Here is a 27,724-nt window from a genome sequence, read left to right on the forward strand (position 1 = left end):
AATAGATACTGTATGTAAAACCATTGGCCAAACTATAGACAATAACCAAAAGATTGTGACAAATGATCAACTCTAACCTGAATTAATGCTGTAATCCAAACAGGAAAGCACTTAAAGTCACTAAATGGTGGGGTTTGGAACATTGGACATGCTTTATTTCAGAACTTTTCACAATTTATTTAAACATCTCACATATACAAAATAGGTACAATAAACTTTGTGGTGTCCAGGTGTTGTTGTTGTTGTTTTTTGAGAGGGAGGGAGAGAGAGTAGGAGAGAGAGAGAGAGAGAGAGAGAGAGAGAGAGAGAGAGAGAGAGAGAGAGAGAGAGAGAGAGAGAGAGCGAGAGAGAGAGAGAGAGAGAGAGAAAGAAAGGAAGGAAGGAAGGAAGCGAAAAAGAAAAGAGAATCCATTCAGAATTGGAGGAAATATGTGCTGTCAGTATGAACACTGGATGTGGGGCTTGAAGAGCAAAAAGCCTGAACAGAGAGAAAACCTTCAAGACAAAAACTTTGAACAAAACAAAAAACAAAACGAAACAAAAAACCAGACATGGGGAACGTGTCCACCTGCTTGAAATGGGGGATCATCGGGGGGGACCTGTGCGCGACTCTTCAAAAGTCAATACAAATCAATACAAGTGGTTTCCTCCACAGCTGCATATTAGCACCATAGATTTCTGCTTCAAGTAAAGCCTAATTTAGACGTCGTCGTATGAATGTGCTGCTCGCCAAAAAATGAACATATTTCAAGATGACACCACTGTCATGCAACAAAGTGTAAATTAGGCTAAAAAAATAACCTTCTGATACAGGGCAATATCTTGAAGCCTTGGCATTCATAACATCGTGGTTGTGGACCCATGTTATGTCGATAGTATTTTCTTAGTACAGGCATGAGGTAGTTTAAACCTTTTTTTCGTGGAAATTGTGGTTTTAAACCTCCTCTTTGGAAGATATACAAAGACCACAAAGTGATGCATACTTTCAGCGTTTTTATTACACTTCTTTTAATTTTTTACAAAAGGATGACATGTCGTCCCACAAGCTGTTATCCCGGGTCCCTTTGGGTGGCTGTATTAATTTGCATTGCACAAACGTTCCATTCAGTCCTTTCAGTCCTTTCCGATAGTTGCCCAGCTCAAGCAAGTGGATGTGCAGAGAGAGAGATCAGCATTCAGTATAAAAACAACACGGGAAAGATGGGGCAGAGATTTTGTTTCTTTCTTTCGTTCTCTCTTTTTTTCTTTTTTGTTAATTTAACATGAGTCTATTTATTTGAAACAGACTGGGCCAATGTCCATTCCAAACTCCTGATCAGCGCCTCCAATGTCCAAAGGTGCAATGTCCATGATGGGCAGGCGAGATGGTTTATTTGTTCTGTACTCGATGACTGTCTTGCTCCACTCACCAGTGTGTCTCTGTAGAGGGAAAGGAAGACATTGTGTCACAATAATGCAATGCATGTCAAATCAACATACTGTACATAAATACAGTTGTATATAGTTCCATGAGTCAAGAGTGAGACTGCTTTTTTTCCCAATCTCAATAATATACAGATTCAAAATATCCAAACCTTTTCAAAAATAACAAGAGGACTAACAGGATCTGAGGGTTAGCGTCATGAAGCCAGGGCATTTACATGCCCCCAAAACATAAAGAAAACCGTTACAGTGTACAGTGTATGTATAACTGAATATTGTTCACTAAGTGCTCAACAAATAATCTCACACCTACGTCTGTGCTGTAGGAGAAAAGCTGACAGTGCAAACAAGTGATGATAGATAGACACACTAGGCCTAACCCTATAATACCTATGAGCAGCTCACACATGGAACAGTCTAGCAAGACTTATCAGAGACTTAACACATATTGCCCTTAAAATCATTTTAAAATCATTGTTAAAAGACAATCAAGTGTCCATTCTACATTTATTCAAATAATCAGAAGCATGCTTTGTTTTATGTATTGTTTCCCTTGTTTTAAAGTTTGTATGTGTTCTTATGAAGTTTTGATAAGCCCAGGGACTACAGTTAAAACTTTGCCAAGCTGGCACTTGTACAGAAATGTGTATTCAATTCATTATTATTCATTATTCATGTATTCAATGTTCACTGTCTCTATAACTCTAAAGTTAAATATATTTGTATAGTTTAGAGCAGTGTTTCTCAAAGTGGATTCCAGGGACTCTTTGGGTTCCTTTAGGGGGGTCTAAATTGACCCATACAAGTCTGTAACTCTGACAGTGTACAAATGGAATCAAATGGTTCATTTGTACACTGTCAGAGTTAAGAGGAGACCGTGAAATTTGAAAGTTTGAGAAACACTGGTCTAGAGTCTAAACTATATGAATACATTAAACAAAACCCATCACGCAGAGTTCCACTTACAGTGCAGCCATCCTCCAGCACGGAGAAGGTGAAGCGGCTGTTGCCCTCGGCTCTCAGCTCCACGTCGTTGGAGCCCTGGAGCAGCACGGCCTTCTTCAGGTTGCCGCTCTCGTCGTCCATGTAAGCCACGCTGTTCTTGCAGTGGTAGGTGATGTTCTGGCTGGCCTGGTTGGACAGCAGGCGCATGAAGGCCAGCTGGGTGGCCATGCTCTGGGGGCTCAGAGTCTCATCGTTGTAGGCAAACTGCAGGGCGGAGAAGCTCAATATTAATATTGAAATCTTGTTTTTTAAATTGTGACACATTTATTTATATCATACTCATATCATAGTTGGATGTATTTATAAGTAAGTTTGTCCAATGAAAAGGAGAGGAGAAATGTAGGTATATATAGTCATGTATTTAGGGATTAAATAAATGTTAACTAGGATGTCAGATTATAGCTGGAGGTAACTAGCAAGTCAATGAATCTACTGTTAAGAGATCAGCCAATCAAGCCATGGTGGACACTATCTGCTTCGTGCGTGTGGGGTCTCACCTCAGTGCCGCCATTGATGGTCTCTCCGAACCAGACGTGCTTCTTGGCCTGGGTGGTTCTGTACCAGTTCTTCTGGGCAATGCTTGCGGGGTGTGAGAAGATGCAAGTCTCGCGGGTGTTGAAGTCGCAGAAGACCTTGATGGCATCAGAGTTGCAGCCCTGGTTGGGGTCGATGTAGTAGTATCCTACAGAGAGGACAGAGGGGATAGGGAGATCAGTTACGTATGCACTAGATTCCAATAGATTTGGGCTATCTGCTACTGGGACTCCCTTTTTTGCAGTTGTTTCGGTTTGATTCCGTCTAAACATGAACATTTAACTTCACTTTAAAGGTCATATAACATCAAAATGTAATTTTAACATTTTAAAGTTTAAAAAAAAAAAATGTTTCCTGACCTCAATTACACCAAAACAACTGAGCCTTCAACATTCAGTGTTTTGTCTGTAATCTGTAGTTTTTTAAATAATTAGGTTCAGAAAAGTGAGTTAATTGGCCTCTGGAGCAGAGGCGATGATTGACATGAGACAGAACATGAAATTCTCTGAACTACGCCATCTCTGGTGAATAGGTATATTATCTTTGCTACTCAAAAGGCCACAGACATAGACTTTTATGATTGGTAAAAACAGCATGTCATAATTCCTTTAACTCAACTTCACTATGCCTAAACCTAACCTCAAAAACACTATACCTAACGCTAACCTTAACCTCATAGAAATTATAACCTCAAAACCCTGTCCGCCTGACTGAAAGACCTGCAAAAGAGTGAGACCCATCTGCTAATCAACCAGAGGCCATAGTGCCCAAAAACGGCATCCTCCTTCTCTTACCACTGCTCCACTCGGGGTGGCTGAGCTTGATGTCACGGCAGGTGCGGGCGGGGTTCTTTCTGGATCCCTCGGGGGTGAGCAGGTTCTCGATCTGAGTGTTGAGGGACTTGATGGTGGCGTCCACCTCGTAGTCCTTGGCTCTCAGGGCGGGCTGGTCGGCTCTGTACTCATCATATCCACCAGAGACGTCGTATCCGCCACCAGCAGGGCCAGCAGGTCCGGGGAGACCAGGAGATCCAGGGGGACCCTGAGGTTAGGCACACAGGTGTAAGGTGTCTGTTGTTACACTACAATGCAGTGTGTAGCAGAGTTACAGGCAGGGAACGTCCTGTACCTCTTGTACATGTTTCCTCGACAATACGAATAACAATAAGAATCCAAAGCTGCTTGGAGGCATGTTAGTGAGTGGATCTAACGCAGGCCACTGCTTCTTTCTTATTAGAGTAGATATGTACATTGTACTTATCAGTTGTGTCGTCCAATTAACTTTCATATCTACAGTGATTAGTTCTATATGAGGACGCGGAAGGTTCTTTGTTCTGTTCTTATGATCCTGTGTGTAAAGAGACAAGAACAACGTAGATGTACTCACAGCGGGTCCAACGTATCCGTTGGGTCCACGAGAACCAGGAGCACCAATAGTTCCATGGGCACCAGCTCTACCATCCTTACCGACGGGTCCATGGGGTCCAGCAGGGCCCTAAGTAGGAGAAGAAACAGTTACAGTAAGAGTGTGTCTCATCAAGGCTAACTTGTCTGACCATCATCATCATCATTATAATTTTCTTGTAACTGACAAAATGAGTAAGTGACTGCTGTATTGTGGGTAAGGAGGTTTCCAACTCACTCTAGGTCCAGCGGGTCCGGCAGGGCCAGCAACTCCAGAGTCACCAGAAGCTCCCTGTGAGCAGAGTGAGACATTGCAGTGCATTAGCAAAGATTGATTGCATTATACCACTTTTAGCCCTATTTTGAAACATTTTGAAAGTGAATGTGAAAGTGTTTTTTATAAATATTGAGCCAATGAAAAGTATTTACAAGAGCTTGTGACCAAATCTATTGGAACACAGGTGCTTTTTTATTTTTAAATCCTTTGAAAAAGAACATGTGTTTTGGACATATGTGATATTTGAGTGGTGTGGTGTCTGACTGAGATGTGTTTGGGGTACAGATATTGTACCCATAATAAAATTCAGTGTGTGTGCAACCAGCCACTCACAGAGGGTCCGGGCATTCCCTGGAGACCACCATGTCCACGAAGACCCTTCATGCCTCTCTCTCCCTTCTCTCCAGCACCTCCCTTCTCACCACGGGGTCCAGCGGGTCCCTACAGAGCACACACACAGTCACACAGTGTGGTCAGACACATGACAGAACTGTATGAGGCATGCTATACATACAGTAGGCTACTACTACTATACCTGTATTACATGCACACAATGCATGTATAGATACTAGATAGATATTGCATACTTCTTGTATCTCGCTGTACTTACAGGGCCACCTCTGGGGCCAGCGGCTCCAGCAGCTCCAGCTTGTCCACTTGGGCCCTGGGGAAGAATCAATTGATCAGTGAAAAGCGGGCCAATTTCTAAGACCAATATTCTAATTTAACAGAGCCCTACACCACAGTAAAATGTCACAGCAACATGTACAGTATAACATGATAATATGAAATATAATATATCTCAATAACACTCTCATAAATGGAAAGAACTATGGATAAATTAGGTGTTGGTATATCGGTACTCACAGCCTCTCCACGGTTTCCAGCTCTGCCAACGGCTCCAGTAGGTCCTGCGGGTCCGGGGGCACCTGCCAATCCCAAAGGTCCGGAGGAACCGGGCTCACCACGGTCTCCCTGTGATCACAAGTGGGGGGGGGGGAGGTGTGTGAGTTTCTATATGTCTTTTGATAGTTTAATGACAATTAGGTTGTGACAATAAAGTTGATTCAGACGAGTTGATTCCGATTACCTTGAATCCAGCAACACCAGGGCGGCCAGGGGGTCCATCGTTACCGGGGGCACCCTGTGGATGGCAGACAATTTATTAAACACTTAGCTCAAAGTTACAATGTTATCAGTTACATTAATACCAAGGAATTATAACTTTATAGTAATAAAATATCATTATACAAAATGACCGTGCCAGGTAAGTCTAAAATGCTTTTTTTATTGTTGTTAGTAATTAGATACTGTACAAACATCAGCTTATGGCTAATGACTATGTTATACTGTAACAGATTGTAACATACAGTACACGTTGTTAGATGTTTTAATGGCAGGGGCCATCGCCATGCTGGCTTGTGGTGGACATTATTGTCAAAATTCCATTTTTGCCACAGACATAAAAATGAGTGGACAATAATATGACCAGAAACATAAATAGCTACCCCTGAATGACCATAACATGTCTGTAACTCTGAGACTGTTCAAATGGAACCAAGGGTCCTTGAAAATAAAACATTTGAGAAGCACTAGTACCAGTTGGACTCTGTGCCTGAGAGTCATAGTAAATAAGTGTCATACATATTCTGAAGAAAACCTGGAGACTTGACATTCAGTAATGGGGTCTTATGATCAAAATAAGAACATTATAATAGTGTGTTTTCCACAGACGAGACCAAGTCTTGCCATGGACACATCTGTCCGCGTACAGACATATTGATGACCCGTGTGTAATAGTTACAGGAACAGTGGCTAGGAGGATGACAGCAGGTCTTTGGGGGGTACAGCGGGTTCTTACCTCACGTCCAGCCTCTCCCTGAGGTCCGGTCATGCCAGGCATGCCAATGTTTCCAGCAGGACCGCGGGGTCCGGAGTTACCAGCAGGTCCAACTCTACCAGCCTCTCCCTGTGAGGAAGCACAGAACACCACCGGGTTCAGTGCAATGATATGAACCACTGTTTCCCAAACAGTTGGTAGGGACCCATTTTCAAAAGATTTCCACAAAAAAATCATAAAGTGACATTAGTTGAAAACAAATTCAAACTTTTTTCAAAAATAATTTATGAATAAAATAGAAATTAGAAAAAAAGTAGTGAATGCTCGTAACGTGCTGTGAGCTTGTATATCTGCTATTTTCACTAGTATGGTTTGCGGGCAAACATCTTAAGGAAGGCCCTCTAGAGTAAAAGAACAGTGACATATCGGTATATGCACCTGTCCGCGTGGACGTTTGTACTTACGGGCCCACCAGCTCCGCCAGGAACACCACGGTCTCCTCTAGAACCAGGCAGACCAACGAATCCTCCGGGTCCAAGCTGACCCTGAGGGCCGGGGGTACCAGAAGCTCCCTACACATAGACAACACCAACACCCGTCAGTCATGTATGGAGACACATCCACCACTTCCACAAAGTCTCACTGAAGGTCAGAACACTTGACGGACGCAACATTTTGACACTTACAGGAGCGCCGCTCTCTCCGGAAGGTCCCTTGTCTCCAGCAAGACCAACTGGGCCAACCATACCCTGCTCTCCAGAGGGTCCAGCGGGACCGACGTCACCGCGAAGACCACGAGGACCGTCCTTGCCTTGGGGACCAAGGGGACCGGGTGCGCCAACAATACCCTGTGAGGGGGAGAGGGATTTGAGTGAACAATACAGAGCATGTATAAATGTATGCATTGAATTATAATTAAACTTTTTCAGTCTGAAGAATCAGATAATGTATGTAATGATACGATGGTAAGTAATGAATTAAGAGCGAGGCGTAGTGCGTCTGTGTGCGTTCACGTTGATCATCGTTAAAATAGCAAAGTGTCAGCCAATGCTGAAATCATTACTTACGGCAGATCCAGGAGCACCAACTCGGCCAGCAGCACCAGGGAAACCAGTCAGACCCTGAAATCAGAGGTGAAGATCAGCTATAGGTCACCCAGATCTGTGTGTGTGTGTGTGTGTGTGTGTGTGTGTGTGTGTGTGTGCGCGCGCGTGCGTGTGTGTGTGTGTGTGTGTGTGTGTGTGTGTGTGTGCGCGCGCGTGCGTGTGTGTGTGTGTGTGTAGGATACATGTATCAGTATCTCTGAACACAATCAAGACTTCCCTGACCATAGCACACAGCAACACCTCCTTTCAAATTGAACTCTGAGAGTGTACAAATGTAACTAAAATGGTCACATAATGATCCATTTGGTCACTTTTGTAGTGTAATGTAGAGACTAAGAAGGGAGTTTTAATTTGCTAACAAACAAAGATTATGTATGCTGTATGTAGCATTATGTTAATTCTGATTTGATATAATATAATACAGCATATATCAGTTCTTACAGCGGGGCCAAGGTCACCACGGGCACCAGGGGGGCCAGCAGGTCCAGCGGCGCCCTAGATGGAAAAAAAGAAAAACTCAGTTTTAAGGCACACAACTTTATCAAAATGGACACCAGTGTAAATGCATGTAAATGTTTTATCATATTTAATATCAGTAGATCTTAAGTTATGCCCCATGAAGGGTTCAAAATGTTCATGGGTTAGGGTTATGATATACGTAATAAATAACATGTATCATTAGGCTCTGCTTCGTGGGGGTTTGAGATCTTAGAGTCTGTGTCATGCTTGCGCACAGATACTGTAAATCTGTAGCATCAATTCAATGCAATATCATTGCAATACATTATGTATCTTGACAAAGGCGTATGTACTGTAGTAAAACAGGAATGGATTAAAACATATTTAAAAGCACTTTAACATAACCTTGTTCAAAACAACATACGAAAGGGTTTTTAAAGCAAGCCAATGGACACTATTCCTTTCAAGTGTGTGTGAGAGAGTGTGTATTATACTAACAGAGGGTCCAGACTGTCCAGCGGGGCCAGCAGGGCCAGCGGGGCCAACGTCTCCCTTTCCACCACCAGGTCCACGCTCTCCTCTGCGTCCAGCCTGACCATCAGCACCCTGTAGGAGAGACGGCAAGAGGCTTGGGTCATTATGTGTGGTAGGGAGGGATCTACCGTATATCCTAGGTCAGTGTTTCTCAAACCTTCAAATTTCAAGGTCTCTCCTTAACTCTGTCTTACACTGACTTGTAAGGGTCAATTTAGATCCCATAAAGGAACCTAGAGAGTCGCTGAAATCCACTTTGAGAAACACTGTCCAAGTTGATATCCAGTGTCTGGTCCATTGTGTTGGTCATTGGCCAAGTAAGGACTTACAGGGCTACCGGCGAATCCAGGAGCTCCAGCAGGTCCAACCTCTCCACGCTCGCCCTGAGGAAGAAAATCAATGTGTCAGAGAGTGCCTGCGTACTGTACATATGTATGATATATTCTTGTATTAGCTCCATAGTTTGTTTGGATAGCAACACAATGTAATGGGTGTGTGTGTGTGTGTGTGTGTGTGTGTGTGTGAAAAAGAGTTGATTCTGGATGACTTACAGAGGGTCCACGAAGGCCAGCAGGGCCAAAATGTCCGGCGGAACCAATCTCTCCCTGGAGGAGAAAATAACAAGGATCATCAGAGGGTGAACACTAGAACCAGGGACTGTTGATGGAATTCATGGAAAAGTAATGATAAAGAGGAATTGATCACATCACTATTGAATGATAATTCAATTTGGACTTGCTTATTTCATCCATTTATCCATCAACTACATATACAATCTACATACTATACGTACAAACCAGGGCACGAATTTCAGGGAGGCCATGAAGGCCATGGGTTAGGGTTAGTTGCCCCTCAGTTTGGCCTTGTGCCCCTCAAACCAATGGCATGACCTGAGGCCACAGTGGCCTTAATGCCCCAGCTGACTGTACCTCTTTCTTCTCTGTTTCTTTCTTGACAATATGTAGAGAGTAGACACCAGTAGTGTCTCTTTCTTGTCATGTAGACACCAGTGTTTTTTTTTTTCTTCTTTTTTTTCTTCTGAAAATCTTAACTCCCCCAAGCCTCCATCTTTAAACCCATCCAGTGACATTGATTGGTGTTGGGCTGAGCATGGATCAGATTGTAAATACCATTATTTATCTATTTCACTGCAGATTAGGTTATCATCCCTAACCCTTAAATTCAACAAATTCTTTCAATTGACTAAAATCTTGTTTTATTTGATGGCCTTCCTGCCCTGGCATTTGGCCTTTGTGCCTTCAAAAAATGGACAATATCAAAGGCCAAGTGGCCTTGCCCCTAAAATGACGAATTTCCAGGCCTGGTACAAACACATGTTTTTTGACTAATGATTATTTATTACGGGTAAATCTAATTGACTACAAATTGAAATCCTTGGTTTCTATTCTTGGGGTTATAGGGTTATCCTAGTCAGCAGTGCTGAGTCAACTCTAGTATCAATACTACTGTTGCTTTATGTCTATGAGCATGGATCTCCATGCGTACTATTACAGATCCCTACTAATACACACAAAGTGAAATGTAGGAACGGTTTTGCACTGCTCAAAAAAGTCCCTTTAAATCACTGTTTCCCAAACAGTGGGTCGAGACCCATTTGTGGGTCACAGACCAATTTTTATGGGTCACGACTCGAGTGAAAATCAACATTTATTTTCCTAAATTTAAAAATAATATATACAGTATTTCAAAATACTTTTTATTTATTTATAAACAAACAAATCTAAGAACATCTATATATATATATATATATATATATATATATATATATATATATATATATATATAAAATAAGTACTGAAAATAGCCGATCTACAAGCTCACAATTCAGCACAACGCGACGTGCTGTGTTGTAGATCTGCTATTTTAACTAGTTCGGGTCCCGGGCAAAGTCTAAGCTCTCTTTCGGGTCTCGACCTGAAACGTTTGGGAACCACTGCTTTAAATAAAGGCTTCCTCATTCTCTTGATCACCAGTTCTCAATGCTGCTACACAGTCTGACACTGCAGTGCAAAGCTTTTGCCTCTATCACCCCAGCCTCCAGCTTTCTAGTTCAGAGTCTTACATGGCTCAAAGGTTATACTGTGAAATCAGTATCTAGCATGGCTCTAAAGTAATGCAACGTTTTGCTTTTCCATGATTAACAGAGCCAATGTCTTGCTTGGGCCCTGATCTTGTTCACTCATGGGGGAATTATTTAGCTTAGCATGCTGCTTGGCTAAACCAGGGAACATCTTAAAAGAGCTGAGTCACCAACACCAAGTATAACTGTTTTACATTTGTTGGAATAAATGGTTAACTCTAATGTATGATATGAGTGTTCCATAAAGCAGTTCATCAGTCCATACAGTAGAAAGGCATAAAACCATACTATTCAATCCTCACCCTAATCTGAGTTCCCAGATGTTTTCATCCTCACCCTGCCATCCCTCTACCCTGTTTGGCACTTACTATCCTTACATGAGCACTTCCTTCTCATCATGACATCTCAAATTGTTAATTCATTTTGTAGCATAGCCTTGTTCTCTTATCAACCTAATTTATTGACCACCAATACTTCATTTGTATATTGCAATTGCTTAAATTGCATATGAATCAGAATGCTAATTCAAACCTTTTCATTTTTTTGGAATGTAATTGTTCGGGGTTAGTTTTTTGTCATAATTATACTGTATGTGTGTGCCAGAAAATTACAGACCACTTTGTAAAACTCTTTATAAATTCTTGTTTATCTTGTCTGTGCAAAACCAATAAAGGGATTTGTAAAAAGAAAAGAAAAAAGGAATTAATCAGAATCTGTATCATTTTAAATTGTAATGTTGAATACTTTATTGTCTTTCCATTCCCTCAACTGGGATAATGAGCTGTTTGTGTGCAATTGTCGTAGTACTACAAAACAGCCAGTGGATGGCAGTACTAAGTTTCCTGCTTCAGATATTGTGCTAAAAAAAAGCATAATTTGTGAATTTTGCTAATGAAGTATGGGAGGTATATTCACTGGGTGTTTACAATAAGGAAGTTGATCTATTCCAAAGCTTGGCTTGTTACAAAAATTAGAAATCATGTTTTGACAGTATCCTTGTCCCATACAGTATGTCCCGCATTTAAGGAGTTTCTCTGCCATTTTGGAGGATGTACAAGAGGTGGTGGCCATTTTTAGACCACCAAAATGCCCCATTGCACTTTCTGTGAGATCCCCTAAAAACATGTGTGTCGTCTCTGTTTATTATTTGCAACGTGAAGGTGAGTGATATCAGTAACAGCTTCTTACCTTGTCACCATTAGCACCAGCAGGTCCGGGGGGTCCACCGGGTCCAGCCATACCCTAGAAAAAGAGGCAGGACCAAAGGTCTTAATTGGTACTGTCCAATTATTGGATGTAATTACAATGGTTTCTCTCTGCACAATTTAATCAACTTACACGAGCTCCATCTCTTCCATGGTTGCCCTCGGGTCCTCTATGGCCTCCCTCTCCCTATAGGTGCCAGAGAGAGAGAGAGACAGTCAGACAGACAGACAGACAGACAGACAGACAGACAGACAGACAGACAGACAGAGGGACATGGATTAAAATTAATAGTTTGATGAAGCAGGTTCAAACAGAAAGCACATTGGGCTCCAAACTACCCAGAGAATGGGTCTGTAAATCAGTGGTCACAAGGTTGCAGAATAGCGCTAGCTACGCTTAGCACTGTGTGTGGGATGAACTTCTGCTTGGATATACAGAATACATGCACTCGCCGACCTGATACCTATAAACCTATCAGACCACTTATCATCAGGCCCTCATTACATGCTGTATTTAATGTGTGTGGATGAGAGGGTGGAGGGTTTTATATTGTACTTTATATCTGTTTGTATGTTCTTTCTGTTATCCTTTAATGCAGTGTTTCTCAAACTTCCAAATTTCAAGGTCTCCCCTTAACTCTTGACAGTGACAGAGACAGACTTGTATGGGTCAATTTAGACCCCCCTAAAGGAACCCACAGAGTCCCTGGAATCCACTTTGAGAACCACTGCTTTAATGGGAAGCACAATGAGTTTGCTGCGTATGAAATGTGCTAAATAAATACTTTTGACTCGACGAACCTTCTCTCCCTTTCCGCCAGGAGTACCAGCGGCTCCACGCTCACCGGGCATTCCACCTGCACCCTGGTGTCCAGCAGCGCCAGCGGGTCCACCGTTACCGGGCTCTCCCTGGAAACACACACAGCAAAGTATGGTTCATTTTCCCCCCACCATACAAAACACACACAAACTCAATAGGTTAACATTTTAGAATTGACTTATTGAGTTAGTCCGTAGTATAACAATGTCTGGTTCATCTTTCCCATTAAAGCCCAAGGATTATTTTGCTTAAAGAAAAAAACATTCGAGCCAATGCCTTATAACATGGTCTTCAACGGTTTTCAGGCCTAGGACCCCCTTAGCTGAGAGAGAGAGACAGAGGAAGCACGGAACCCCACTACATATATTGTGTAAAATATATACATTTCTTACTTTTAGAAGGTTTTCTTTGCAACTTGATAAAAGGCTTTCAAAGCTAACTCATAATATTTAGTAGATTTCTGTTGGTTTGTTTGTTTAATGAATGTACCTTGTTGAAGACCCATGCCTTGCAATTAGTTGTAGCATCTATATAAATTTTTCCTCCGCTTTCCAATTGCCCCCCAGCAGCCACTGGTTTAGAACACTAATTGAGCTTCACTGGTAGTGCTCTGCAGGTACCAAAACTTACAGAATGCATTTTCCCCCCGTTCAAACTATTCTCCAATTTCCTGCATTCAATATTCGTTTTCAGGTTTTTAACGTTACAACACTCTTTAATGGCCAGGCAGAGTCACAACACCAGGATGGATTGTCTTACCTTGCCACCATCAGGTCCAGGGGCTCCAGCAGGTCCGCGAGCTCCAATGGATCCCTGAGCTCCAGTAGAGCCAGCAGCGCCGGGGTTACCACGCTCTCCCTGGAGGGACACACACATACCGAAGGGTCACTTATAGAAATGTAAAGCTTTTACATGTCCAACGTGTAGATCAGTGGTTCTCAACCTTTTCAGGCCGCGACCCCCAGAATAATCATATTTGAACTGGGCACCCCTTTCCACCCTGACGAGCACTTGAGTTGAGGCAAGTGCTCGTCAGGGTGGATAATATTTGACAATTTGACCAATGTTTAATTTGTCATTTTAGATGTACCGGTATTAAAAGGTCCTTAAATTGTGACTTTAGAAATGTGCAGATACCCTTCACCCACTTAAACTTTATGCTGGTTTGTTTACTGTTGAGTGAGAAAACAATGTTGCACATTAAGGTAATCACCTGGGGACCCCCCCAAAATAGTTTGGGGACCCCTACAGGTTGAGAACCACTGGTGTAGATGATGGTATAACCCTGAGTGTTCATTTAACTCTGAGTGCATGCAAATGCATCTGAAGAGACATTTAGAAAATGACAGCTAATGGACAAATCGTCTTCAAAACACGCACAGTAACATCATTTCTTTCTGTCTGAACAACGTAAGGACGGATACACTATTGTCTGATGTTTGAAAGAAAGTGTGTATTTATGAATAATGTGTGCAAACTGGAGAAAGCAAGCAAGGGATCAAGGGGAATTATGAGATGAGACGGGTTGGATCTACCTTGCCACCAGCAGGTCCAGCAAGACCCTGGTCTCCTGAGACACCCTATAGAGACAGAGAACAGTTAGTTAAGAGATGTAAAACTATTTGGTATCAATAGCTACGGTTCCTACAGTACACAGCAATGGCATTTCTGTGAGGATTGTTCCTACAGTGTATCAGCCACACAATTTGTACAATTTAGGCATTTATCAGATTTAGAGTGTGTGTGGTATACTCACTCTGTCTCCGGGCTTGCCAGCCTCACCAGATGGTCCAGAGGGGCCGGGCAGTCCCTGTAGATATCAAAGATAAAAAAGAAAATCAATAACACTGCTTGTATAACCAGACTAACATCAAGACGAGCATATTATTGTAATCCATAATAATACAATATCACTGTTTACTTTTCTTTACTTGATTAATGCCTGGCAAAGGAAGATGGATGGGTGCCTGAGAGGCCTGTCTGAGTTCCCTGACTGAATAATCAGCTATTTTAGCAATTTTTGACTTCAGATAATGCATTCAAACCTGGAAGCCAGGAGCTCCAGCGGATCCCTGCTCTCCTCTCTCACCAGCATTACCCTAATAGCAGAGAGAGAGAGAGAGAGAGAGAGAGAGAGAGAGAGAGAGAGAGAGAGAGAGAGAGAGAGAGAGAGAGAGAGAGATATAAAAGAGATAAAATACCAAAGATTATCACAGGGAAAAATGACAGATGGTTACAGTGTGGTCATCAGCCAAAAGAGGAACTTCTTATTGAATGCAAGATTAGAAATCCTAATACTTACCACAGGTCCACCAGCACCAGTTGCTCCGTTGTTGCCATCAGGGCCAGGGGCTCCCTATACAAAGGCAGACAGGCAAACAATGACTTATCGGTGACAGATATACAACTTTGTGGATGACATAATGACTTGTCATATACTAAGCGTAGGTGATAAATGATGCTCGACTGGGACTTACTCTCAGTCCAGTGGGGCCAGAGGATCCCTTCTCACCAGGCTTGCCAGCCTCACCCTGAAGAGAGAGAGAAGGAGATTATGTCATTATTATACACAGTGATAGAGAATAAGAGCAAGACTGCAGTTGGTACATCCAAGTTTAATGTAAAGTTATGGGAATCTTCCTCGAGAGTTAGATATAAGTAGCCTGTGTGCTTCAGCCTTGGTAGGATACCAGGACAATCCTTCTGCTCATTAGCCAAGAACAAGTCTAAGAACATGCTGTTGGTCTGCTAATCTCCAAGTCATGGTACTGTCTGATATATGTTCTGAATCCACTTACACCAGGTCCCTTGGGTCCGGGGAATCCAATGTTTCCGGGCTGGCCTCTGGGTCCAGTTGGGCCAGGAGGTCCAGCGCGGCCATCTTGTCCAGCAGGACCCTGATTGGGGATGAGAGATAAGTTCCATTACATGCCATTCAGGAGTGCAGGTATACTGTAGCTGTAATCCATGCTGATGATGTAGATCATACATGGGCAACTGGAGGCCCGGGGGCCACATCCGGCCCCCACCTTCACTTAATGTGGCCCGCAGGTTAATATTGAAATATTGATATATTACTGATTTCGGCTGTTACAATTCCAAACATGCAAACATGACCCACTTTAATTACTTCAGTCTATATTAGAAGGCTTAATGACTAGTACTAGTCTTTTTTTTATGTCCAATGTATTTGTTTTTAAGTTCATAAAGTTAACCTAAGAACATATAAATGCATTTGAAATGATAATACTTTTCAGGATTCCAATAAAAAAATAGATAGAAAGTAATTCAGGATTCCATTTAAAAAATAGCAAAAATAGACAATCTACAAGCTCAAAACATGTCGCACTGCGCCACCGCCACGTTTTGAGCTTGTAGATCAGCTATTTTTGCTATTTTTTAGCTGTATTATGCATTGTGGCCCTCTGGAGTGAGTGTGAAAATAAAGTGTACTTCTCCATCATCAAAGTTGCCCACCCCTGATGTAGTAGATGAATGAACTAGGGTGTTGGGATTTACTCACCAAAGCTCCCTCCTTGCCTTGGGGTCCACCACTTCCAGCGCTTCCTGGTTGACCCTGAAGAGATAAATATTGATCAGTGATTCATCTTCTTAAAATACCTGGATGATTTTATTTTATTTGAGGTGATCTATAACCTATCCTAACTTGGCCCACTGAGATTGACTGAGAACATCCAAGTGGATATGCTTATATTCCGATCCAGGGCTAGGTGTCTTGCTCAAGGGCAAGACCAACCATCATCAGCGACAGCGTTGATGGCTGTGCCAGTACTGCTTTCTAAAGATCTTTCTATGATTTCACTTAAGGTGGTCGGTCGACCCCATTAAGGCCTACTAGGCCCACGCCTGATTTCACTCTAGACGGAATATCTTTGCAGAAAATAGCTGATCTACAAGCTCACAACGTGTTGAGTTGCAACGCGTTGTGAGCATGTAGATCTGCTATTCGTGGCAAATGCAAGCCCCAGAATAGGGTTAATGATTAGGTTAATGACTCACTACATTGACAGAGAACTACAGACTCCTGATTAAAAAAGAAAAGAAAACTAAAACTCACTCTTGGGCCAGTCAGACCAGGCTCACCAGCACGACCGGCATCTCCGGGGGCTCCACGAGCGCCAGAGGCACCAGTGGCACCACGGGCTCCGGGCATACCCTAAAGGAGAGAGAGAGAGAGAGAGGGAGAAGAAAAAGAGGGAGAGCAGGTGTCAACAGTTGAATGTAAAACAGGGAAAACCAGATGTGTTCTCCCTCGTTGCAGCTACAAATATTATATATGATGATTACAGTGTCTAATGTGCTGTTTCTCAAACAGTGGGGCAATAATAATAATAATTTTATACAACTTTTATAAACCAAAAACAAACAAATCTATGAAATTCCATAAATATAAAATAATTATAATTAAGTATTGAAAATAGCCGATCTACAAGCTCACAACACGGCGCGAAGCGACACATTGTGAGCTTGTTGATCTGCTATTTTCACTAGTTTGGGTCCCGGGCAAACGTCTCATCCCTCTTTCGGGTCTCGAGTGAAAAGTTTGGGAATCACTGGCCTAAAGTGACTACCGGTACACAGTCTTCTACGCTTATGGTATATGGCCATTTAGGTATTTTAGATCAGGACGTTTAATCTATTGGAGGCACACTTGTTCAATTGACGTATTCTTTATGGTTACTCACAATAGGGCCAGATCTTCCCTCGGGTCCGGGCATGCCACGGCTTCCGCCAGCACCCTGTGGGAGACACACACCCACAGACATTAGCAGATGATCACAGTCACACAACAGTATTGGTGTAAACTAGACAGTTGTTTACTGTCCGTTTGGATCTGGGTGAACGTGACACTACTCACTCTGGCTCCACGGAGTCCAGCGGGGCCGGTGGCACCGGCCTCGCCAGTGGGACCTCTCTTGCCCTCCTCACCCTGAGGTCCGGGGGTTCCCTGAGGTCCGGAGTGTCCCTGGGCAAGGCAATAGAGAGGTGTTTTTTAAGATCTTCATATGAAAACAAAGCCCTGCCGTTTGGTTTACATTGTAATGTAGCAAAATGAATACATAAAGCTGTTTGGAACAAGGTTCAAACTTACGGGCTCTCCCTTGACACCAGCATCTCCCTTCATACCAGCGACACCAGGATCTCCCTGAAATCGATAAGGGATGAATAGATTAAGAGTGAGTAAATGAAGACACCGAACGATGGCTGTTTAGTGCATGCAGTTCTGTGTTAGTTTTGTGCTGAAGCTTTTCCATGTACACAGTCAGACAATACCAAAAGGATAAAAAAAACATTTCCATTGTAAGCGTATTTCCATTGTAGTCCTTTGACATCTTGAATCCTGAATCTTGAATCTTCAGCATGTACATTGCACACTGCTATGGTAGGGCCATAATGATATTTTGGAAATGTTTGCGTTGTGCGCTGCCATCTTCTGCATAGTGAGTGGTCTTAATGATCAGATCCTACTGTATCATTTAGGACATTTATGTATCCTTATGTGTTGCTGTAACAACTGAAATCCCCCCTGCAGGATAAAGTGCAATGTATAATCAGGGTTTAAAAAAAAAAGAAGAAAAGAAAACGTAACTGATTAGGCCCTATATATTTTGCTGTACAACAAATAGCAAAAATAGCCAATCTTCGATACCTCATCGGGATGCGATAAGTCGTGAGCTTGTAGATTGGCGATTCTTACTATTTAAGTATTTTGAAAATATTGGAAATTCTTTGAAAACATGCCCACAATAGGGATGCAAGGTTTAATGTAAAATAAACCTTTTCATTAAATTGTTACATTTAGTTGTTAAATTGTTAAAAATAAATACCAAACAGTCAAAATATCAAACTGTAGACAAACTATGAAAAGGAAATGCATAAATAAAGTATTTAATTCAGAAGCAGTGATAAAATGGCCATAAAAATTAAAGACCAGAGTGGAGGATATAAAAAGAAGAGGCATGGATCCCCTCCCACCCCCCAAGCATATCAAACCCTGGGTAAAACATACTGTACAGCTACACATACCTGGATTTAACCCATGTGAACTATTAGGCTTAGTGGGCAGTTAGGGGTTCAGTGTTATTGCTCAATGGCACTTCGAGGGGAGGCGGAGACTTTTGATTCCCAGGTGACCTCCTGAGACACTGCCACACTATAACATGATCTGATCATCTCAAGAACATGTATCTGTGCACATGGATTTGCACAATTGTAAGTGTGTGCACTGCATGCATGCATGCATGCGAGTATGTGTCTATGGGTGCGTCTCAGGCCTTATACTAAATCCTTGTTACCCTCACTTGCATCCTTTACTTGCAACTTAGTCCCTCCCACGAGGATGCATGGAGTAAACCAGGCAAGGAGAGAGGAAACGAATAAATCTTTTTTTTAGTGGGACATGAGCTCTTCTCAAGCGCCATGCTAAGCGACGCCCATTTCTGATGACAACAACACAGCTGACACTTGGGCGTGATGTTGGGGCATTATAGTGCCAGCTTGAGGGGCAGGGTGGTCACTGGTCACATGTCATGCTGTACCTCTTGGAAAGTCAGTGATACCTCCTAATATAGCCTTGGATCGGGCATCCATGCACATACCACATAAGGCATTGCCAAATAGGCATTGATGCCTGACGGCATCGACGGTTCGATTCCCGATCCGGACGACCTTTGCCGCATGTCACTCCCCATCTCCCCTCCGCCCAAAAAAAAGTTTCTTTAAATATAGCCTTGTATCAAGCCTGTCATATATGTATTGTATTGATTCTGATTTGTGTATCAGTCTTGGTAACTTTCCCCAAATAGTGTTTAGAGTTCTGTGTTTAAAGGAGCTATAGTCAACTTTTTCTTGAAAAACGGATGCTAAAATAAAAATTATGTTTCGAAAATATTTTATAAAAAAATAAGCTTCATATAATGTGTTTCTGCTCAAAAATGTCCACAAAAAGCGTAAAATAATGATAAAATAATCATTTTGGCCATTGTCGGGCCGACACTTTGTTTACATTCTAGTCTATTCTTTGATAGTGTTAGACTAGAATGTAAACAAAGTGTCGGCCCGACAATGGCCAAAATGATTATTTTATCATTATTTTACGCTTTTTGTGGTAATTTTTTTATTGAAACACATACAGTATATGAAGCTTATTTATTTATAAAATATTTTGAAACATTATTTTTATTTTAACAACTTTTTTCAAGAAAAAGTTGACTATAGCTCCTTTAAGCCTTGTAAATCTTCCTTAATTGTACAAATTCAAAATATAAAGTGCTTACTCCAAAGCTCTTTGTGTTCCGAATTATTCCGTATTGTTTAACTCATTTACTGGCCCGATTTTCCTTTTAATGTGGGCGTGTGCCTGTCCATCGTGCACGATCTGCGTGCACGTCGTCGTCCGTTCGCGATCACGGAAAGACCCCATGTTAATCCATGCTAGTGTTGCTGCACTAGCAACAGTGTAGTGTAAGAAGGAAGTAAACGCAGCAGAAAGTGGTCACAGAGAAACGTGTTGTCCCGCCCCCAAAAATGCAAATATCCGGTTCCGCTTCCAGGCTCAAACGGGAAGCACTATCTTTGGGGCACTTAGGCCCCGCGGATTGGCGATCCCATTTTGGATTGTTTTTAATCAAATCTAATTGATTAATCGCTCTGGAAACTCAGGCCTGGCATGCAAAGATATTGGGAATAACTCGGGAAATTGAGGTTTTGCCAGTCAATGAGTTTATTAAGAAGTGTTTGAATCCCGTCTGTGTGCCTGAATGCCATTGATTGTATTTCCTTTTTTCCATCGAGTGTAATACCGGCTTTTACCTGCTGTGCTACACCTTCCAGCACAAAGCTCAATGGCACAGACAGGATTAAAACATGTCTTTAGGGCCTGTAGGTTGGGTAACATCCGTGGCTTAGGGTTAAGCACTTTATTGTGAATTTGTACATTAATGGAGATGTACATGCCTTAAACACGGAACATTCCAAACATATTTGGGGAAAGTCACCAAGACTGTCCTAGAAAAATATAAATAAATATATGACAGTCTAGATCTAAGGCTACCTCCCAATCTTAATTCCAAGCCCCTTCAAGCGATGGGACAGCAGAATAAGGACCTGAGAATATGTGTATTTAATGTGTACTCACAGCAAGGCCTCTTGCTCCAGCGGCACCCTGGGGTCCCTGGGGTCCAGGTCCTCCTCTGGCTCCGGGGAAGCCGGGGGCTCCAGCAACTCCGGGGGTACCCTATAGGTCACACACAAGAGGTCAATTTAGACAGGTCATCTTTACTCAGCAACTCAAACCTAACTTGAAATGTCCTCACACGTCAGTGTGTTCAATGTTAATGAGTTCATTGGTGTTATAGGTATATTGAAATGAGACGAGCAAACAGAGTCTTTACTTCTAAACTTTTCAATTACAATTAACTCACTTCCTAGCCTCCATTCCCCCACCAATCCAAATGATGCGACCTATTCTGAGTTGAGTTACTCCACTCTAGATTCCACTATATAAGTATATTTATGTAATGAACCAAATACAAATTACGAATTGCAAAATGGCTGTGTGTGTGTGAGTGCGCGCGCGCGCGTGTGTGTGTGTGTGTGTGTGTGTGTGTGTGTGTGTGTGTGTGTGTGTGTGTGTGTGGTGGGGGCATTTTATTTGCTGTGGTCCATGAATCTGGGTGAGACCTAAATGACCTTTGACCTAAGTGTATATATGCTGGGTATCCTATACTTACAGCAGCTCCCTTGGCTCCGTTCAGACCGTTGGCACCAGGGTTGCCCTGCAGGAGAAAATAGAGAGTGTCAAAACACATCACACAAACACAATGAAAACGCTCTCAAACAATGATGGGATAATTCCTATTCAACCAAGCTGAGATAACAAAACTATGGTGAAGCAATATTTATCAGCTGATCTTACATGGGATAGTATGTAGAATGTTTGGATATTTTTTCACCTGATATGTTCCATAGAAAAATAACTGAATGGATTCCAACTGATTGAAAATCACATGAGTGTCATGCATGGTACATGCACATAGCAGGTTCTGTCTATATACTAATGCAGCTAACTAACTGCAGTATATGCATCCCCACCTTGTTTTAACATGGGTGGATTGTCTGGCTGTGCTAGGCTAGGTTCAGTCAGGGAACTCAATGCAGTTGCTGCTAGCCAACCATTGGTAGATCTCAGCTCCAGGCTTCTATTCTCAACCAATCACATGTTCACTTCATAATAGAGCATCCTATTTAAATGGGGAAGTTAAATTGCTCATTCCTTGCTTGCTGTTTGCTGCTGCCTACTGCTGTCAGTGCTGCTGCATTAAAACCTGCTCCACCACCCCAGCTACCACCTGCCGTTTTGGATCTACTTTTATATACTGGGGGGGATTCAGATTCCAAGGCGATCCAATTAATTGCCAAACCAAAATAAATATATTGTCATTTTATATTCAATGAATATAATTGATCCATTCATGAGTGTGTCCTGACTGAACCACAATAACTTAGAATCAACCCGGGGCCAGGATCTGGGAGATATATTGATATCTATACTATAATTTTGCGAATGTCTGTCTGAGTGAGTGAGTGAGTGAGTGAGTGTCTGTCTGTCTGAAACAGCGTTTCTCCTCGGTGGCTGGAGCAATTGATCTGAAATCGCATCACCATAAGCATATGAACACACCTGACATAACTGTGAAGCCCGTTTGTCACTTTCACAAATCGTATGCTGTATATTAGCATTTTTATGCTGTATCTACTATCTATTCTGCATCTAGCATGAGGCGCATCTATTCTGCATCTAGCTTGAGGCAAAATGTTTAACCAGCTCTGTGTGTGTGTGTGTGTGTGTGTGTGTGTGTGTGTGTGTGTGTGTGTGTGTGTGTGTGTGTGTGTGTGTGTGTGTGTGTGTGCGGGCGGGCGGGCGGGCTGGGGGGGGGTGGGGGGGGGAAACAGTATCTCTGTAGCCATTAAACGAAACGGGTATCTTACATTGATGCTCCTACATATTATCATGCAAACACAGTTAAAGTTACTTTCCATCCCTCATAAACTCTGTGCACAGTGCACACATCCCATAACCCACACACTGCACATCATTTCGGAGCTCATATCTTTGAACGGGTAAGGGCTAGTAATAATAACTAAACTACTTAATGATATGAGCTAGATATTGACTGGGATTTCGGTTATAATACAGTACATCATAATACATTATGATAATAGCTTGAATGTTGTCTTTTCCTGATCTTAACTGTTACAGTAACATGCTATAACGTTCTGATCTCATTCTAGCTGAGTGCATCTACCTGTTTTGTCATCATATAAGTTATTAATTTTCATTTAGAAAAATGTGTGAAAATAAATATCCTCTAAAAGCACCTTCTGAAATATCATATTATGGATAACAATATCGATATTCTTTCAATATCGGACAGCCTTACCAGGGCCTGGCCAAAACGACCAGAGTGGTATATCCTGTGAGAACAATACACCTCATAAGCCACATCACTGTTACACTTACAGGGGGTCCAACAGGTCCACCGGCGCCATTGGCTCCAGGCTCTCCTCTAGATCCCTGAGCACCAGAGGGGCCAGAAGATCCAGCAGCTCCAAGCTCTCCCTGTCAAAGATCAGAAACATTCAAAGTCACACACAGTATCATCATCATCATCACTAGTAGTACCTGCTGGCTAACACGGCACTGTAACAAAAGCAGCACTGGCTATAAAACCTTACAAGCTATTTGAATATAACTGTATTGCATTTATATTGTATGTGCTGATATGTGAATATAATCCCTCTATGATATAATTGTAACAATGTAGATGGCGGCCTGGTTTATGCTTCTTTGGGTCTGTGTGGTCTAAGCAGTCCCTGCAAGCCAAAAGGACGTCATGATGACGTTATGATAACGTCCTACGGTGACTCCGGTGACATTTAGAACTAGGCCAGATCACAGCCCATATGGGGATGATCTTAACGTCATTACCAGGATGTCATATTGTCAGGAGTGACGACTTGCCCACGTCATCCTTTCATCATTCACTTCCTATTTAAGTGAATTATCTTAATGAACGTTCCAGTCGGTTAATAATTGTGATTGCTTGCGAATTACTTTCTAAGAAGTTACTTTGGACCAACTGGGCAAGAGTCGAGCTATAATCTAATTTGGCTCTAGATCTCAGAAAACCCAACCAACTCTATAAGACAAACCGGGGTTTGCACTTGTGGATTGTTATACCAGTAATTCAACCCTAACACATATGGATTTAAGGATTATTGTTATTCTTTTTAATGTTAGTTGAAATGAGCATTAAAGTTATATTCTGGGACATATCTGACTAGTTATGATATTTATCTGGCCTCGATCGGACCCTCACTGATTAATCCAGGACGTCCGTTTTCGTGGGCAGGATTTATGTTCGTTGAAATCAGGTGATATTCTAGGCCATATCTGACTAGTCATGGTTTGACTTGATCTGGCGTCAATCGAGAGGTCACTGATTGGTCCAGTTCCTGACCGTGCTTGCTGGGGTGTGTCACGGTCCCCACGAGTTGACCTCATGAATACCCTGGCAATGAACTTGGCCTTTACTTTTATAGATGTCGATGCCGTTTTGTAGTTTTTCTAGTGCCAGTCAATAATGGCAGCACGGTCTGTGTGCCCCGTCCACATAGTTACAGATATCTACACTCTCAGGCCATCGTGCAGGCTGTGATTGTGTCATATTGCCGCAGATTCTGTATATACCACACAGTCTGCATGAAGCTTGAATATGGTTTAACTCTGTCAATTGACAGTGCCATTCTAGCTATCTAGCTAGTTAGCTATTCCCTTGGGGATACTATTGTATACAAGGAGCCAAACGGAACAATAAAGACTAAATAAGTAACATGTCTTGATTTTGAATGATTTATTTAGGCCAATAGCCGATAAATTCAAATGTTTGTATGTGTTTTGATGTATTCATTTTTCTTCTGTCTCTGTTAATATTTCAAATATCAATTTATTATCTTTTAACCATGTGTGTATTCTTCTCAGTGGTTGGCTTGGCAAAGGACCATTTCTACTGTATATAAATGAGCATAAATTCATGTTGACAAATATATAAATGAGCATAAGTTCATGTTGACAAATAACACTTCCTCTACTTCCTCTATAATCCCTCTAAATAATGAATATTATGTAATTCATTTATGATGTTATATGCTGTACATGGCAACGTGAACCTAACGTTAATACCATTCCCAGAAGAAAGGAAACACCACGGGAAGTGACATCACACTTACTTTGGGGCCAGGGGCGCCAGGGAAACCTGGTGGGCCAGCAGCACCAAGAGGACCCTGGGAGAAAGAAGGTTAAACATTGTTAAGAGGGTCAATCATGGCTATCATAGTTCACATGAGGGCCAAAGGTTATAATTCTCAGCTTTTATTACTATAATGGTGTCGTGCGGCGGAAATCGCTGATCTACAAGCTCTCAACGTGTCGCACAGCGATTTGTGAGCTTACAGATCTGCTATATAATGACATAGATCTGCCTATAATGACATGCTCAAAATAGGGACTCCAGGTTGAAAGATTAGTATGTGTTTGTTGACCTGGTTGTATGTATATTCGCCATTTGTTCAGCTTTTTGGTGAGATAAAAAAAACACCTGGGGCTACAGTTTGGGGACTATGGATGCAATTAGCAATCTTCGAGGTAAAACGTAGACTAAGCCTCATGAACATCCACCAATGAGGACTACTTCCTTTTGGAATCAGGAAGGTTACAGAACGAGAAATTAAGTTTCATCTTATGTTATCTCTAGGTTAAAGATGGAGGTAAACTGTGGGACTTGAGGGACAGTACTCACAGCAGGTCCAGCGGGTCCAACGTTGCCATCAGCGCCACGAGCACCAGCAGGGCCAGCAGGACCAGCACGACCTCTCTCACCGTTGAGACCACGAGGGCCCTAGAGGAGAGAACATAGGAGAAAACATCAAGTATCTGGTAAACAAAGGAAGGAACGGTCAACTAGTGTACGAGTACTGATGTGTAGGAGAAAACATCAAGTGTCTTTTAATGAAGGTAGGAATGATCAGCCAGTGTCTAATGAAATGTAGTATTGAACATCAAGATCAAGTGTCAAGTCAACTAGTGTATAAACAAACAATGGTGCGGCGATCAACAAATCAACAAATGGATCCAATTGCATCCATTGTGATGATTGATGATGAACCCAAGCTAGGATAAGCCTCTTTGTTTTTAGTCCTTAGTATTTTATATCTCACAATAAGTCATATCTCCCTGGTCACTAACATAGGTTGGCATAGGCTGCTACTGGTTATAAATGACAAAGCTGCTACAAAGATATTATGTACACATCATAGCTGTTGCTAAATACTTACAGCAAGTCCAGGAGTTCCAGCAGCACCATGGGCACCACTCTCACCCTATAGGAGAGGCAGGACAGCGTGAGTTAGGGTGACCCAAGTGTCATATATTACGTTTCTTATGGCTTAGTAAGTCGTCAACATCCTCATTCCTCATCAATGTCATCATCCTCATTATTTTGAGGGAGATAGCAAGGGGCTGAAAGTGTGTGTGTGTGTGTGTGTGTGTGTGTGTGTGTGTGTGTGTGTGTGTGTGTGTGTGTGTGTGTGTGTGTGAGAGAGAGTGGTCTTATGTATAACACAAATATTTCTCTATTAAACATGCACTGATCTAGGATTTCTCATGGGAAGACTTGGATATGAGGATGGAGCATTTTTGATATCTTACCTTGATTCCAGCAGCACCAGGCTCTCCCTTGCGTCCATCCAGACCAGTGTAACCCTGGAACACAAATTGGAGACGCTTGAGAATGATGTAGTTGACTAAAAACATGCCTAAAAAAAATAAAAGCCTACAAACATGGTGGAAAACAAGCTCTTGGGACTACAACTCCCAGCTGTGGTGATGCATAGAATACTACAAACAATGGAATACTAGGAATATTACAAAATAACAATACTATACTGCTCAAACTGAACCATGAGTAGGGTCTAAGTCAGGTGACAGAGATCTATACTAGATAATCCATGCTCTCAAGGTGGGTTTTGTTTTTGTTTTCCTTAATGTCCACCAATGTTTTTATATTGTCTATTTTTATCTCCATATCATGAGGGAGAGTGTTTTCTGCAGGTCGTTCAGTCCGAGTGTATCAAAGGGTGCGTTCTGAAATGTGCACCGGGTGTGTGCTCAGTGTAGTGAGTGCCTAAACCTAACCCTAATCCTAACCCTAACCTCAGTAAAACTATGCCTAAACCTAACCCTAACCCTTATCTCAGTAAAACTATGCCTAAACCTAACTTCAACCATAACCCTATCCACACCCGGTGCGCATTTCAGAACGCACCCTTTGATACACTCGAACTGAACGACCTGCAGAAAACACTCTCCCATATCATGAAGCACTTTGAGGTTCTTTCTGTCTAAAAATAAAATGCTTTCCATTTTATAATTGTCATTACAACTATCACAATAAAAAAGCATTGGGCTCATGGGAGGCACATTACTGTCAGCAGATGTCCTCAAATCTTCGGAGTTGATAATATAGTGCTGATTATAATAAAGGCTTTCTGACATCCTCCACTGGACACATTCATGTCCAAGGGCCTAATATTTCTACCACTAATATGGAAAAGTGCCAATTATTATTTATAATAATTATTAAGAGAGGGTAAACTAATTATGACAATTGTCTTTTCAGTCAATTTAGAGGGTGAGATTCAATTACGTTTATGTAAAATGAAAAATCCTTCCAACAATATATAAATTCAAAGCTTATGATAGGAATGGTTCAAATTAGAATGCAATTTGAAGTCACGTCTTCCTGATCCTTAATTGCCACCAGGAAACAGGAAGCAGGAAGTACACAGGAAGTTTGGTACTGGAAGTGCATAGTCCATAGTCCTGTAGTCTGTCCTGGTGATGTAGTCCACAGCATAGACATAGAAAGGTAGACGCCT

At 42.0% G+C, this 27,724-nt stretch overlaps 1 protein-coding gene across 1 annotated transcript in view; it reads right to left on the reverse strand.

Annotated features, from left to right (window-relative positions):
* Positions 1-263: 263 nt before the first annotated feature.
* The window catches only part of col1a2 (collagen, type I, alpha 2), a 32,028-nt gene continuing 4,567 nt past the window's right edge, over positions 264-27,724 (reverse strand). The window contains exons 8-47 of the mRNA XM_080734379.1: positions 26,496-26,549; positions 26,123-26,167; positions 25,588-25,686; positions 25,019-25,072; positions 23,250-23,348; positions 21,460-21,504; positions 20,865-20,963; positions 17,820-17,873; positions 17,586-17,693; positions 17,413-17,466; positions 16,785-16,883; positions 16,230-16,283; positions 15,505-15,603; positions 15,184-15,237; positions 15,009-15,062; positions 14,752-14,805; positions 14,463-14,516; positions 14,242-14,286; positions 13,466-13,564; positions 12,688-12,795; positions 12,020-12,073; positions 11,870-11,923; positions 9,132-9,185; positions 8,910-8,963; positions 8,545-8,652; positions 8,029-8,082; positions 7,549-7,602; positions 7,168-7,329; positions 6,946-7,053; positions 6,503-6,610; positions 5,732-5,785; positions 5,509-5,616; positions 5,252-5,305; positions 4,975-5,082; positions 4,603-4,656; positions 4,348-4,455; positions 3,756-4,002; positions 2,925-3,109; positions 2,389-2,631; positions 264-1,419 (exon numbers count right to left, since the gene is read on the reverse strand). Of these exons, the coding sequence (XP_080590505.1) occupies positions 1,273-1,419; positions 2,389-2,631; positions 2,925-3,109; positions 3,756-4,002; positions 4,348-4,455; positions 4,603-4,656; positions 4,975-5,082; positions 5,252-5,305; positions 5,509-5,616; positions 5,732-5,785; positions 6,503-6,610; positions 6,946-7,053; positions 7,168-7,329; positions 7,549-7,602; positions 8,029-8,082; positions 8,545-8,652; positions 8,910-8,963; positions 9,132-9,185; positions 11,870-11,923; positions 12,020-12,073; positions 12,688-12,795; positions 13,466-13,564; positions 14,242-14,286; positions 14,463-14,516; positions 14,752-14,805; positions 15,009-15,062; positions 15,184-15,237; positions 15,505-15,603; positions 16,230-16,283; positions 16,785-16,883; positions 17,413-17,466; positions 17,586-17,693; positions 17,820-17,873; positions 20,865-20,963; positions 21,460-21,504; positions 23,250-23,348; positions 25,019-25,072; positions 25,588-25,686; positions 26,123-26,167; positions 26,496-26,549 (3,549 nt within the window). The 3' untranslated portion in view covers positions 264-1,272. The remainder of the gene's footprint in view (positions 1,420-2,388; positions 2,632-2,924; positions 3,110-3,755; positions 4,003-4,347; positions 4,456-4,602; positions 4,657-4,974; positions 5,083-5,251; positions 5,306-5,508; positions 5,617-5,731; positions 5,786-6,502; positions 6,611-6,945; positions 7,054-7,167; positions 7,330-7,548; positions 7,603-8,028; positions 8,083-8,544; positions 8,653-8,909; positions 8,964-9,131; positions 9,186-11,869; positions 11,924-12,019; positions 12,074-12,687; positions 12,796-13,465; positions 13,565-14,241; positions 14,287-14,462; positions 14,517-14,751; positions 14,806-15,008; positions 15,063-15,183; positions 15,238-15,504; positions 15,604-16,229; positions 16,284-16,784; positions 16,884-17,412; positions 17,467-17,585; positions 17,694-17,819; positions 17,874-20,864; positions 20,964-21,459; positions 21,505-23,249; positions 23,349-25,018; positions 25,073-25,587; positions 25,687-26,122; positions 26,168-26,495; positions 26,550-27,724) is intronic.

Source organism: Nannobrachium achirus (genome assembly GCF_963921795.1).
Source record: "Nannobrachium achirus genome assembly, chromosome: 10".
NCBI lineage: Eukaryota > Metazoa > Chordata > Actinopteri > Myctophiformes > Myctophidae > Nannobrachium > Nannobrachium achirus.